This window comes from Oryx dammah, unplaced genomic scaffold (assembly GCF_014754425.2).
Source record: "Oryx dammah isolate SB20612 unplaced genomic scaffold, SCBI_Odam_1.1 HiC_scaffold_28, whole genome shotgun sequence".
NCBI classification, from domain to species: Eukaryota; Metazoa; Chordata; class Mammalia; order Artiodactyla; family Bovidae; genus Oryx; species Oryx dammah.
The window spans coordinates 29,289,728-29,305,228 of NW_024070212.1; the positions used below are offsets into that span (position 1 = coordinate 29,289,728).

General features: G+C 38.1%; 1 protein-coding gene across 1 annotated transcript in view; it reads right to left on the reverse strand.

Moving 5' to 3' along the window:
* Positions 1 to 5,019: 5,019 nt before the first annotated feature.
* Positions 5,020 to 15,501, reverse strand: part of CAPZA1 (capping actin protein of muscle Z-line subunit alpha 1) — a 41,789-nt gene continuing 31,307 nt past the window's right edge. Inside the window, exons 6-10 of the mRNA XM_040231044.1 lie at positions 12,949 to 13,028; positions 12,287 to 12,365; positions 9,482 to 9,553; positions 7,558 to 7,620; positions 5,020 to 6,630 (exon numbers count right to left, since the gene is read on the reverse strand). Coding sequence (XP_040086978.1) covers positions 6,490 to 6,630; positions 7,558 to 7,620; positions 9,482 to 9,553; positions 12,287 to 12,365; positions 12,949 to 13,028 — 435 coding nt within the window. The 3' untranslated portion in view covers positions 5,020 to 6,489. The remainder of the gene's footprint in view (positions 6,631 to 7,557; positions 7,621 to 9,481; positions 9,554 to 12,286; positions 12,366 to 12,948; positions 13,029 to 15,501) is intronic.

The window sequence follows — 15,501 nt, forward strand, 5'->3', positions numbered from 1 at the left end:
TCACAAAGGCTTCGTTATGTGGAAAGGCTGGCGATCCCTAGTCTTAAGCCACATATTTGGGCACTTAATGCACCCCAGGCTGTATTACTCTTAATTGTTACTAGTGTTTAGCTAAGGGTTGCCCCACTCATCAAAATATTAGCTTCTGGAGAGCAAGAGACTGTTAGGTTAGGCAATAAATGGTTAATAGCTACAGCATCGGTACCAGGAAGAGAAGTATTAATAAAAGCTTCGGAAGAGGGATAGTTAAGACAAACTAAAGGGGATGGGGGTACAACAAACCTAGAAAAAGCCTCATCATCTACTTATCACCTGGAGTAGGGAAAACACACTGACTAGGATCCGACAAAGATCATAAAAGTTACACTTAAAAAATCTTTAAACAAAAATACTAGTTCCCAATATATCCAAGGTGGTGGTGTTCTCCAAAGTCATTCCCTGTAGGAGGCCACACACTAACCTAGTGTGAAGAATGCACAGTACCCAGGTCATGCTCCAGCTGGGCTACCCCTGTACCTTTTCTGAGGCCAACAACTAACTAAAGCCAAGAAAAACAGGCTTTAGCAACAGGAAATTCAGTGTCAGTGGGAACCAAAGCTACAGGGAGAAGGGGAGAACAGAACAGGGGAATATGTTCTTAGAAATTGCTTATGCAAAGTGGAGGGAAAAACTAGGAATGTGGCCAAAGATTTTATCTTTTTTCTCCCCCAATTATCCAGTGAGGCCTGAGTATTAGAGAGTGAACTCAGAACTGCACTATTACTTAACCACTTCAAAAACCTACCACCCACCATACCCAAACTGAACATCTGGCTCTATTCTGATCAGAAATCTAAGCCTCCGTTATTCCTGGATACATAACCTCCCCCTTCTCGAATTATGCCTGTTTCCTGGATGTTCTCAAAACATACACAAAATAGCTATAGTATATTAAAACCTGGGTGAAAATGTGATCTTATGTGGCTTTTGTGACAAGGGAACCTCTAAACCAGTTTCATCTGGAAAAATCCATTTCCCTTAGTTCAGCTCATTTCAGTCACTTAGTAGTGTCTGACTCTGTGTGACCCCATGGACTGCAGCACAGCTAGGCTTCCCTGTCTGACGCCAACTCCTGGAGCTTGCTCAAACTCATGTCCAGTGAGTCAGTGATGCCATCCAACCATCTCATCCTCTGTCATCCCCTTGTCCTCCTGCCTTCACACTTTCCCAACATCAGGGTCTTTTCCAATGAGTCAGTTCTTCACAACAGTATTAGTTTCAGCTTCAGCATCAGTCTTTTCAATGAATATTCAGGACTGATTTCCTTTGACTGGTTGGATCTCCTTACTGTCCAAGGGACTCTCAAGTCTTCTCCAACACCCCAGTTCAAAAGCATCAGTTCTTCGGTGCTCAGCTTTTATAGTCCAACTCTCACATCTATACATGACTACTGGCAAAACCATAGCTTTGACTAGACGGACCTTTGTTGGCAAAGTAATGTCTCTGCTTTTTAATATGCTGTCTAGGTTGGTCATAGCTTTTCTTCCAAAGAGTAAGCGTCTTTTAATTTCATGGCTGCAGTCACCATCTGCAGTGATTTTGGAGCCTCCCCAAATTAAGTCTCACTGTTTCCATTGTTTCCCCATCTATTTCCCTTGAAGTGATAGGACCGGATGCCATGATCTTACTTTTTTGAATGTTGAGTTTTAAGCCAGCCTTTTTACTCTCCTCTTCCCCTGGAGTTATTTTCACATGTGGCTGTCTAGATGCCTAGAATGATCTTCCTACCTTTCACAACTAGCTCAGGTCTCACTTTCCTCCCAAAATCCTTCTGTACTTAGAAAAATCTCACTACTAAGTAACAGGTTGATTTTATGTGTGCGCTAAGTCTCTCAGTTGTGTCTGACTCTTTGCAACCCTATGGGCTGTAGAGTGGGTTGCCATGCCCTCCTCCAGGGATTTTCCCTACCCAGGGAACAAAACTGGGTCTCCGGCGTCTCTTGCACCAGGCAGGTTCTTTACTAGTGCCACTTGGGAAGCCCAATAAGGTTGATTTTGCATAAGTGCATACTAAGTTGTTTCAGTCCTGTCTGACTCTTTGTGACCCCATAGCACTGAAGGCAGTCTGAAAGTTAACTCTGGCCAAGGACATTATTGGAAAAAACCTAGAGCCTTCTAAGGTAACTGCTTTGGAGAAGAATGTTAGGAGCCCTGCTTTTTTTTTTTTTTTTCCGTAATTCTCATTACTCCATAGTTACTTGGGAGTCTACAATTCAGTTTTGAATTGTCTCTAACTTTGTTTTCCACTAAGACTGTACTCCCCAAGGCAACAGCACTAAAACTGACTGTAATACTTTAATTGGTCAGCCTACTGTTGACCAAAGGAATGGCTGTGGCAGGTAGAGTTAATCCTCATTATTTGTAGATTCTGTATTTGCAAATTCACCTACTCACTAAAATCAGGAACCCCCAAATCAACACTTGCAGAACTTTTGTAGTCATCCATGGATGTGCAGAGTGGCAAAAAGAAAAATCTTGAGTTGCCCAATGTGCTCGTTCCCAGCTGAAGTAGAACAAGGCCATGTCCTTCCTGCTTTGTTTCAGCTCATGTAATAAAATCCTTTTTGTGGTCTATTTTGTGGTCACATTTTGTGTGGTTTTTTTTTTTTTTGGTCACTGCTTAAAATGGCCACCAAACCTATGTAGTGCTGAAATGCTGTCTAGTGTTCCTAAGTAGTGTTCCTAAGACTGATGTCCCTTAGAGAGAAAATCCCCATGTTAGATAAGCTTTGTTAACTTAGGCATGAGTTATAGTGCTGTCAGCTATGAGTTCAATGTTAAAGAATAAAAAATGAATATTAAATAGTGATTTAAATAAAATATATAAACCAAGATTATGTATTGATCGGCTGACAAAAATGTTGTGACCAGAAGCATGCAGGAACCTAACCCTGGAGCAATGTTTCAATATGTGCTAATTCAATGTTTGCTGGCAATTTTACAGAACATAACCACAGTAAATGAGAATTAACACCCATAGCAGAATGCTTTTGGATACATTTGGTTTCTGCTCTCAGAGGGCTTAGATCAGCTCTGTTTTGTTTTTGGCTGTGCTGTGCAGCTTGCAGGATCTTAGTTTCCCAACCAGGGAATGAACCCAGGCATGCCCCCCTGCAATGGCAGTGAGGAGTCCTAACAGCTGGACTGCCTGGGAATTCGCTACCCTGTTTTTTAACATATACTCTGTTCAAGGGAGAATTTTAGTTAGCTCAGTTTATTGTATGGGACTAGCCAGTTTTCTATATTTACCAGTCTTTTCTTTCTTGACTTTATAAGAAGTGGCTTGGTAGTTATATTTAAATTATAAATTCATATATTGGCATTCAAATTGTATCAGTCATTTGTGAGTTTGGAGAGAATGTGCCGAGACTTGCTATGTATCTCATGAACCAAGATGAATCTAGCGTCAAACATTCGAGATCATACAACAGAACAGGCACTAGAACTAGGCCAACTAACAGAAGCACAACCGCCCAGGCACAGATAGATGTAGTGTAATTTCAACTACAGGAGTGAGGCCTCAGAGGAGACTCCTTTTGGCTGGGAAACCATTGTCCTAGGATAGGCTGATTTCAGCAGTGTGATAAGAGTCACAATTCAAGCAAATATTCTGCTGAAGGAGGTTAAGGAAGTCTCTATAGGACTTGGCAAGGAGGGTTGACTTCTGCCCAATTATACAAGAAACCAAGGACTTTAGATGGCCAAGAAATTAAGTCTTTACAAAAGTGTATGAGCTAAGGAAATCAATGAGGCAGGCTGATGGGGTTAATAAGTTAAAGGCAAAGGCCAGAATGCTTGAATCTGTACTATACGGACATAGGGTAGCATACCTAAATGTCCCTCAGAAGGGTGGGAATGTGAACTGGCCATGAATGGAAGATGAAACACTGAAACTCCTCTGAGGGCTTAGATCAACTGGGAAACAGGATAAAAGTCCTTCCACAGGTCTGTAAGGCAGACTCATACCGAAGGAAAGCAGTCTTTACAGTTGATGCGAAATAGTACCCATGTTCATAGTACAGGGATTCTTTCACTTCTAAAAACTATGGCAAACCTAGACAGCATATTAAAAAGCAGAGACATCACTTTGTTGACAAAGGTCTGTATAGTCAAAAGCTATGGTTTTTTCAGTAGTCATGTACAGATGTGAGAGTTGGACCATAAAGAAGGCTGAGCGCTGAAGAATTAATGCTTTTGAACTGTGGTGCTGGAAAACTCTTGAGAGTCCCTTGGACAGCAAAAAGATCAAACTAGTCAATCATAAAGGAAATCAACCCTGAATATAGCTGAAGCTCCAATCCTCTGGCCACCTGATGCGAAGAGCTGACTCACTGGCAAAGACCTTGATGCCAGGAGAGATTGAAGACGGGGAGAAGGGGACAACAAAGGATGAGATGGTGGGATGGCATCACTGATTCACCAAACATGAATTTGATCAAACTCCAGGAGACAATGAAGGACAGGGAAGCCTGGCATGCTGCAGTCCATGGGGTCGCAGAGTTGGACACAACTGAGAAACTGAACAACAACCCAGTAACTATAACTACTTGGGCCTTGCTTTCTGAATGACAAGTAGAGAAGATAACTAGATTTTTCTGACAGAAATGGAAAACCCTAAACAAAACCTTTGAAAACACCAGTAGCCAGTGACGATAAAGCAGTATGATCCATAGAGAAATTCCTAAAACTTAAAAAAAAAGGCGGGGGGGCGGGCGGGGCGGGGAACTTCTCTGGTGGTCCAGTGGTTAAGACTGCTTGCTCCCAACACAGCGGGCACACGTTCAATTCCTGGTTGGGGAACTAAGGTTTGCAAGTCATGGCCACACACACACACAAAAAGCTGGTCTTCAGATAGTCACTGAATCTACAGTAGCTGAAACCCTGAAGATAATTATCATCAAATAAGAGCAATTCCCTGAGAACATCTTACCCTGAGAACAAAGGCTGAAGAGATGGCTCAAAAAGGAGAGACTCAGACAATTTAAGAACAAAACAGGTGTATTTCTATTGGACTACCTGATACAGAGGATAGAGTAGTATGGATGGATAGTATGAATGACAAGTAATACAAATATATTTTATTTGAAATAAACAAAAATGCTTACACAAATCAACAGGTCACTTAAAAATAAACTCTTGCTTGACTGTATTACTCAGCAAAAACAAAGCCAAAACACAAACACCCTTCTTTTTTGACGTGTGTTTGGAGGAAGACACTACTCGGTTTTTAAAAAACTGACCTTCCCTTAAGGCCTGGTCATAGAAGTGTAAACAATGTAAATGAATCCACCATTACCAGTTGTCATATCATATCTATGTCACCTGTGTATTCTGAGATCACACCTGTACCTGCCAATAAACCCGGGAAGGGTTGCTATATCACAGTTATATTTGAGTTGGCAGGCAGGACTGAGGAAGAGTAATTTGGAATAAGTATTACATCCTATTTAGAACAAATCACTAGTATTCCCTTAAATAACAGGTTACAATAGAAAGATACTGCCTGAAAGTTATCCTTTTCACTTTGGTTCATTTTTAGTTTTCTGTTTGTGATTAACACAGTTGTTTGATTCGTTCACTTCTAGTACAATCCTGCCACAAAGTATCAAAGCACAAGATACCTGTTATTCCTTCAACATCTGCATTTCTTCAAGTTTTATACTCTACTATACCCCTAGTATGTCAGCAGTTTTCGAATATTAAAAAAACAGTAATAAAAATGGATAACACTCTTCTAAAAATGCACATCTATAACTATAATGGTACTAGGTGGGAAGGAGACAATGAGGGAAAGGGAAAAAGCAAACATGTTGATGTAGGGAATGTGGTTCAAGTCTTTGGATTTAAAAACAACTTCCCCAGAGAAGTTGGCTATGATGGAATTTCCAGAAAACGTCCTTGGCCTCCAAAATGAACCCGAAAAGCCCCAATCCAAACATATGAAACTACAGTTAAGAGATGTTATAAATGATGATCAAAGCAACTGGAGGGAGAAGGATGAATGTGTCTTCCATTCAGTTACAGTTTGCAGCACAGCCTCTTTAGCTGTTGGTCAATCAGTAAAAACCACTGAACACCAGAAGTACTTTGAAGGATGGGGTGGAAAAGTACTGAATATATTACCTATGTCAGTAACAGGGCTTCATGGCTAGGAAAATTTTCTAAACAGTAAAATGACTCCAGGGTAGATATCTCTCTCCATCATTAAATGTGGCAGAATTAAAAAAAAAAATTTACAAGTAGATATAGTGAAAACAAAATTACAAGGCAGAAAACACAAAAGAATCAAGACAATGCTCTAGGTTCAACAGTATTCCATTAGGCTAGAAAACCTGTTAACTTTTGAAAGCCCTAGCAAAATATCACTCTTGTTTATAAATCACTTATTTATCATATGACCACACGTTGAATCCTTTCTTTCCATGTACTGAAGAATCCTACATTCAGCCTTTAAGCATTCTGCATTTCTTTGCCAATCTTGTAGCTGAGTATCTTGTTCCAGTCGACTTTGGTGCGGGTAACAGGAAGTTGCCGGCGCAAGGCTTTGAATGTGGTGTCTGACATTGTTTGATAGTTTTCACTAATTGCTGTCTGCAATAGATAATTGAAAATAAGTTGAACAGAAACTAGATTTAGTTAAAGGGCATGCTTGAGTCCCCTAAGGACTTACAGGCTGGAAAATTTCTAGTGAGCACCTCTCCAATCTCTGAAGCAGGTTAAGAAGCCCACCTCTATTATTTCTAAAACTAGGGCTATACAGGTAATCCCCTGCTTTTCCAAACTCTGCTGTATGTCACTTTGCTTCCCTGGTAGCTCAGATGGTAGAGAGGTAGCAAATCTGCCTGCAATGAAGGAGACCTGGGTTCAATCCCTGGGTTGGAAAGATCCCCTGGAGAAGGGAATGGCAACCCACTCCAGTATTCTTGCCTGGAGAATTCCATGGACAAAGGAGCCTGGCAGGCTGTAGTCCATGGGGTCGCAGAGTTGGTCACAACTGAGCGACTACCACTTTCACTTTGCTTTTACCAAAGCAAAAAAAAACATAAGAGTTCAGCATTTGTTTGGCAGTGAGGCTGTTACAGGGACAGGGTGCACCCTGAGCAGTAATAGTGGCCCCACCAAGGTCCTTCCTTGGGAACTACACTCAGCATCTCAGCATCAAGCAAGCCAGAGCTGTGAACTGTCTGTGAGGATCTGAGGAGTATCTCAATCATTCTGTACATCTGATAGCAAGATGTGTTCTAAGGTAAATGCTTCTCCGCTTTACACCATTTGGCCTTGGAAAGGTTTCATAGGGATGCTCTACTTTGGGGGTAATGGGGATATATCTGCAGTACCTTCCAATGCCAAAACCTTGACTGTAAGCAGAATGTAAGGTTGCAAGGTCTGCAAAGTCTCCATACTTAGTATCACTGAATAATTATGTATATTTATGTTCAAAGGATAGAGAAGTATAACAAAATGTGTTAAAAGCAAAATCTATATAGATCTATAAATAACAGTTTCAAGTTATCTTACCTGATACTCATTTTCTGCATGCTCTATGATTTTAATAAACTCCTTGGCAGTCTGGGCTTCATTCTAATGGAGGGAATAATAAGAATTTTAAAAAATCTTAAGCAGTGAATAAAATTCAATAAGCAGTGAATAAAAAAGATACTAAAGAGTAAGTCCATCTTAACTAACATTTGTATAACAATCTAGTTTTTCAAGTTTTCCTGTGCACATTATCTTCTTTGATTTTTAAAACAACCCCGTGAAATACATGTTATTATTGCCACCTCCATTTTGCAGACAAGAAAACAGAATTCTTTCAAATAATGACCAAAATTATACAACCTTTGAATCATAAAGATGGGATCCAAATCTAGGTAGGTCCTCACCAAAACAATCCACATTTCTTTCCAATCTACCACAGTATGCCCAAAAGATAACACAATGTCTTGAAATTTTTATGCCTTGACAATTTCTCTGGTTTAATTGATATAAACAATGACCTCAGACATATCAGTCATATCTTCCAAGTTCATAGGCTCCTCTATTTGCTACTTATGATGTTGAGACAACCAATCACATTTCACTTTACGTGATTTGGGTACAAAATGAATTTAATCTCACACTTCCTTTCGCAATTTTAAGTAAACAGAATTAGAGAGGGTGAGATTTAATGTCTAGGTCCATGCCCCAAGATTCTTTCAAGAGTCAAAACTACTTTTTATTCATAATAATACTAAAACATAGTTACTTGCCGTTTTTACTTTCATATGTGTGCATGTAGTTTCATAGAAGCTATGTAATGTGTGACAACTTCATTACTTTTTGAGAGCTAATGTGTGAAGCACATATCCAGCTGTCTTTTATTAGATATTACACACTTTGTGAAAATGTAAATTAATGATATTCTTTCCACTAATTTTTTTTAACTCAGAAAAATACAGCTGTTTTTCATGAAAGTAAAGTTAAGAAGTAATGGGTTTGTTAATGCTATATTTTGCTTTAGATTTTTTTTGGACACACCAGGGATCTCAGTTCACCATCAAGGGATTGAACCCAGGCCTCCTGCAGTGGAAGCATGGTGTCTTAACCACTGGAGTGTACCAGGGAAATCCCTGTTATTTTTAAATTAAAAAATACATATTTTTAATACTCAATTTTAATTTCTACTAAGGTAGATAGATATAACACATATAAACAAAAGCTCAGTAATTTCTAGGAATATTATGAAGTACTATAAATGCATGAAAAATTGTGTCCCTTCTTTCCAGATATAGTGCACAATACTATTATTGAACATTCCTAAAAATGTTCAGTTTCTCTAATGATATGAATGTATGAATGATAAATCCTATAGGGTTTAATTTGGCAAACTTTCCTTCCTCCTGGTATTTATCAATTGAAGATTTTACTGTCCTTGAGCAAATCTCACAAGAGAGAAAGAAAAAGCAGCATGAATTCTCTAAAGCCATTATCACTATTCTCAGTCAAAAGTCTGTGAACTATCATCAACTAACCAACAAAACTGGTTGGTTATATACTAACAATTATAAGCTGCCAAAAATAAGGACCTACTGAGTAGCACAGGGAATTGTACTCAATATCTTTTAATAATCTATAATGGAAAAGAATCTAAAAAAGAATATAAGTAGGTGTGTGTGTATATATATATGTGTGTGTATATGTGTGTGTGTGTGTATATATATATATAAAACTTTGCTATATACTTGAACACAACATTGTAAATCAACTATACTCAATAAAAATTAAAAACAAAAAAATAAGGTCTTTTATAAAGTTCTTAAAAAAAAAAAAAGCTGCCAAAATCAAAGCAATGAAAACAACCTACATTTCTAGTGGCAGAATCAGTACTCAGGATCAAAAGATCTAATTTTTTAAAAGAGAAACTAGACCCAAGTGAGACATATATTAAATATTCCACACTCACCGAAACAGTTACTGAATCCTGTACATCTTTATGACTAACCAACTGAACATTGCCATCTTCATAATAGTGAACCTGTGCAAGAAAGTTAAGAAATGTAAGTGCTTAGAGCACATAGGAACTTACTGCTTAGAGCACAAATCCATGCCTTCAGTCACCCTCAATCTCACCAACTCTGAGCAAACAATTAATATGGCCAATGGTAATTTATAATGGTGCTTAAAATTCACAGAACACTTAAATTTAAGAATTCTCTTTACTTAGCAGGAAAAACTGATTATTAGTTAATAAACATTTACTATGTGCTTATTGCATTCCAGACACTGTGCTTGGCATTGTGAATAGAAAGATCATAAATAAGATTATGCTCTGAAAAGTATTAAAGTCATTTAACATTAGTTTTTCTGTGTGAAAACCAAGAAATTTTAATGGGTCCTAATCTTTTACACGTCTCTCCATATATAATATCATCAGTTTTGATTAAGCAGATCTGACCAGGTGCAGGAAACTGAGGATTAAAGACAGGACTGAAATACAAATATTCTATTGGTAAATCAGGCTACAAAAGTAAGTAAGACAAAAGCAGTCCTAAACCTACTGTATAGCACAGCGAACTCTGCTCAGTGTTATGTGGCAGCCTGGATGGAAGGGAAGTTTTGGGGGGAATGGATACATGTATATGTATGGCTGAGTCCCTTCAGTTGTACACCTGAAACTATCACAACACTGTTAATCAGCTATACTCCAATATAAAATTAAAAGCTTTTCTTTTTTTTAAAAGGCAGTCCTGAGGATGTAAGGCAAAGTGGATACTACAATTATGATAACAATTAGCAAAAAAGAGGGTTATCCAAGAGACAAACTAACAATTCAACTAGATGTATGGCTCAGGAAGTTTTAGCAATTTACAAGACAGGTTCAGTCACAGTCACCAAAATTAACAAAACCTTTTCTAGGTTTCATCTGCTAATAAAAATGTCAACATCACTATCATCAACTTAAATCCTTAGAAATTGTCTTCCCAGAGCTATCCTTTTGCTTATAGAATAACCAAGGGTTAAATATCCTAATGACATGTCCAAGTAACTCTCACTCTGATTTTTAAAAGACATAAATGAAGTAATAAGCCTTTCCTCAAAGTGTGATCAGAGAGCTCATGGTTAAAAGGTATAGATGAAGTCCTGGAGTGCCCTGGTGGTCCAGTGGTTAAGACTCTATGCTCCTAGTACAGGGGGCATGGGTTTGATCCCTGGTCAGGGAACTAAGTCCCACCTGTGGCACGGTGTGGCCAAAAAATAAATACAATAAAATGCACAGACTCATTCATTAAAGAAAAAGAAAAAAAAGGTTTAAATCAGGTCTGGGTACTGGGTCCTACTGTAAAAGTTTCATCAGAAACTTTTGTGATGTGTGCTCTTAGTTTACAGGTTTGCCTTGGCAAAACTGAAACACAAGTAATTTATTTCCTTCTAGAAGGAAAATAAATTTCCTTGTATAAATTTATAGTAAGCTGCCAGGTTAATAATGCTGATGCCATACTTACAAGAAGTCTAGAGCATAGACACAGTCAACAGATATAGAACAATATATTATCTTAGGTGGGGTTCCCCCAGCAGCAGACCCCAGAATAAAGATCTGAGAGTTAATAGTTTATTTCGGGTAGTCTCAGGAAGCACTAGTAAGGACTGAGGAAGTGAGATACAGAAGGCAAGGAAGTATCAGGTGCACTAATGAGCACATGACAGCTGCCAAGCACTGGATTTTGGAAGACTATGCAGAACATGCTTTAGAGCTGTCCCACCTGAGGGGTGAAGAACTGGCATATTTCCCGACAACTTTTGAATGGCACTAAGGGCTGTGCCAGAGCTGCATAACACTTCCAGCTTGCCTTAGCTGAGTTGGATGTGCTCCTGCAGTTAGGAAAATCTCCCAAGAAGAGAGGTGAAGCTACTTGTAGCAGGAAGTAATAGGTATGTATGAAAAAAGTGGTTATAGATGACATCTACCATGTATGTTTTGATTAAATTATACCATTAAAAAAGGCAACTCCTGCTGTTACTAAAGCAAGAGTTGTAATACAGCTAAATTAGGTATTGACTTTCTTAGTTATCAGTAACTGTTTAATCTGACTTTAGAGTTAGTTGGGCTCAAGAATTAAATCACCATGAATTCTGAAAGTCAAACTTGTTAGGATCAGAAGACTTCAATCTAGCTAGGTATCAAATGAGGTAATAAGCTCCTTCTTCACCTGGCGGCATGTCCCGACACCAGCATTAGAACTCTACTCTGCTTGGTTAATCACACTTGGCCATTCTCTCTATTCCTGTTTTATTTATTTGGTTGAAAACCTATAGTAACTATAAATGTAAATAAATAAATAAAACAAGTCCAGTTATGAAGCTTTCTTCAGAGCTAAGAGTTAGCAAATATATGTAGACATTTAGAGCTATATAAAAGACTCTAAGTAAGTTACAGTAGCTGCTATATAGTCATTTCTTAATAACTAGTTATTTTCTTCTTTTCTAGAACTGCTATTTGATAATTCTTGGGAAGATCTTAGGCTACTTTTGAAAGAGAAAAATAACAAGCAGTATATGTCACATGACTGTCCTTTATCAACCCAGAAGAGCTCTGTTTAACTACAGTACTTCCCCGGGAAGGAGACCTCCGTTTCTATTTACCATCTAGCTCCCTGTGCATCTATAAATAGTTGTTCTTTATTTCTAATGTCAGAGCAAATATAAACTTCCATGTTTGTTTTAAAGATGTGATGTTTTAACATGGCCTATTAACATATTGGGATCTCACCTGAATCTTAAGTACTCCAACCACCTGGGCTGTAGGTGGTGTGATGGTGAACTTCCATTCTGATCTCCAGCGACCATTCCTATGGAAACACACACATAACCGTAGAATTAGCAGTACGAAAGAGGTGGTCTGACACTGAGGCAGAGAATTTGGGAAAGAAGAAAAACAGAAACAAGTCACTTTCAGTTTGATAAATCCAAGGCTCTATCCACTCAAATGTAAGTTTTGTATCCAAGTGGCCTAATCATAAGCTTTCCCTAAGTTATTTGGCTTTCACTTTTCATTCTTTTTATCTTGGGAGTAAAAAACCATGCCTATTCTGCTTATGGGAAGCTTTTCCACAAACACATGGATAGGCCACTGAGTTATGCAATAACTCAAATATTATTAAACAAACCCAAGTAAAACTCAGACTTTCCACAGGGTACTTTATTAATCACTTATTTTCACTCAATGTAACAGCAATATTTAAAAGATAAATTATAAAATCTTAGAATTAAAAGAAATCTAAATGATCACATCCAAATGCCTCACTCTGCGGTAGGGAACAAATAACTTATTCTAATCTAGTTAGATTATAAAACCAAGTCTCATCTGCTGGTTTGGTTTCCTTTCTATATAAACATATAGATTAAAAAAGAAGAGAATTTCTACTTTCTTACCAGAAGTTTTTAGGCTGAAACTGGTGGCTTTCAATACATGCAATAATGGTCTGTTGCCCATCTATAGTTTTAGCATAAACCTATTGTTAAAAAAAAAAGTTAGATTCTTGAAAACATATTTAAGCAACAAATACTATACAAAAGCAATGTGCTTACATACTCACAAGAATTCATGGAACAGGAACACAAACCACATGTTAAGGTCTAGGGCAGACAGTGATACAATGAATACAGAAGGAAATACTACTCCTGGTTTAGGGTACAAGAGAGGTGCCAGTTAGAATGGGCCTTACAAGACAGATGAGCTTGTGATAAGGAGAGATGGAGAATAAAGATGAATAAGCAGTTCAGGGAGGAAACAGAGGGCTGATCCACGAATGACTAAATGGTAATTAGTTCCATCAGGTCAGAGGATGTGTATGAGGTGAACTGTGGGAGATAATACAGGATTAGACTTAAGTCATGTGGTAGTAGATGTAAGGTAAGAAGACTGGACTTTATTCTACATGCAGTGTACAGAAACCAAAACAACATGACCAGAACTGTTATTTTGGGAGAATAATCAATACTGGCATACAGGGTAAAACCTGAGAAAAATTCAAAGTTAGGTGGTCACAGAATTAATTTAAGCATTAAATTAGGGTCCTATCAATGAATATAAGGATGCACAAGTACAGTCAAAATTCTGGCAATATATTGCAAATCAAGGGCAAGAGAAAGGAAAGTACCAAATATTTGTATGCTTGGATGCCTAGAGAAAGACTGGTGTCATTAACAGATTTTAAAGTTCAGATGGAGATGTCCAGCTAGGAGTTGGAAACACCAACTCTTCCTTAGTGTAGGAGAAATGAACAAAAATGCGATCACCAAGGAAAAGAAACAATAAAAGCCTTTTTTTACAGTTCACAAAACATTTTTATATTTATTTTCCTTTTGCTCTAATAAATATAGTGGAACACACTGTTATTATGTTTAGATGATAAAATCGAAGTTCGTAGAGCTTCTTGCCCAAGGTCATTCAGAAAGTGGCTAAGGTAGAACCCAAATTCACAGGTTGTCTGACACCAAATTCTACAACCTCCCCTACATTAAGTAAACTATAAGTTTTCGAGAAAGAGAAATACAGTGATGGGGAATGTCTACATTTACAAACGTAAGGAGGAGGACAAGAAATAAGTAGAGACAGAATAAGAATAATTATAGGGAGACTTCCCTGGTGGACCACTGGCTAAGACTTCTGCTCCCAATACAGGGGGCCTGGGTCCAATCCTTTCTCAGGGAACAAGATCCCACATGCCGCAACTAAAGATCCTGTGTACCACAACTAGGACCCAGTGTAGCCAAAAAATAAATAAATAGAAACTTTTTTAAAAAAGGAATAATTAGAAGGTACTGACATAGCAGTCTAAGGAAAGATAATTTCTAGAAGTAGCTGACTGGCCTCAGTGTGAAATGCCATACAAAAGTCAAGGACCAAGAAAAGGACACTGGGTCAGGTAATTCAGGAACCATTAGTCCACCTCGGAGAGCAGTTTCTGTAGAGTAGGGACTGAAGTCAAAATTCATAAAGTCAAGAAGTAGCTGAGTAATGAGGATGGCACTAGTAGGAGCAGAATGCTCCCTGGTTTGCTTGTACAGCAGAGAGTGAGAGAGATGAGGGAAGGGAGAGATAGAAGAAAGGGAGGAAGGGGAAAGTGGAAAGAGAAGGAAGAGAAGTAACTTGCAGGAATTACTATTTTGACTAAAGAAATGTCCTCCCTCCCACCCTACTTAAGCACAGGAGAAATAAAAATATTTCTAGGTAAAGAGAACTATTTATCAGAAGAGAAAATGAAGTTACAATTAGACATCTTGAAGTAGATAGGACTGTATGAAATCAAGAACATGGATCCTTCTTCCTCAGATGGAAGTACATGAAAGAAAGATTTCTGAATTTGGAAAAGAAGAGAAATAGAAAGATTTCATATCATTCTTAATCCTTTTAAAATGTGAGGGAGGAGATGCCTGTCTAAGGACAACAGGAAAGTTTTGGAACACAGTACCACTGATCCTTGAACAACATGGGTTTGAACTACTATTTTATTCAACAGTAAATACTACAGTGTTACATAATCCACCATTGGTTGAATCTGTGGTGGGATGAAGAACTGTGGATATAAAAGGACCTTGGACATGGAGGGCCTCCTATAAATTATACTCAAATTTTCAACTGCACAATAGCTTGGTTATCTCAACCACTGTACTGTTCAAGGGTCAACTGCATAGAGAAAAATACCAAGGACTATTGAGATAAAATTAAGAATTTCTAAGCAGAACAGCTGCAGATATAAAACAGTAGACACTGTTAGAATACTTTCTGTAGCTCATTTTTTAGCTAAGAAAAGTGAGAAAAGGACATGGTGGGGTTACTCAGTGTGGAAGCTCTCCAAGTTAAGAAATGAGTAGTGAAAAATTTTGAATAGGTAACAAATGATTAGTTCAAAGTATATTAAGAATGAAAAGCCAATTTTCTAAAAAAGTGTGTGTGTCATGTCTCTCCTTGCCATACTAGGT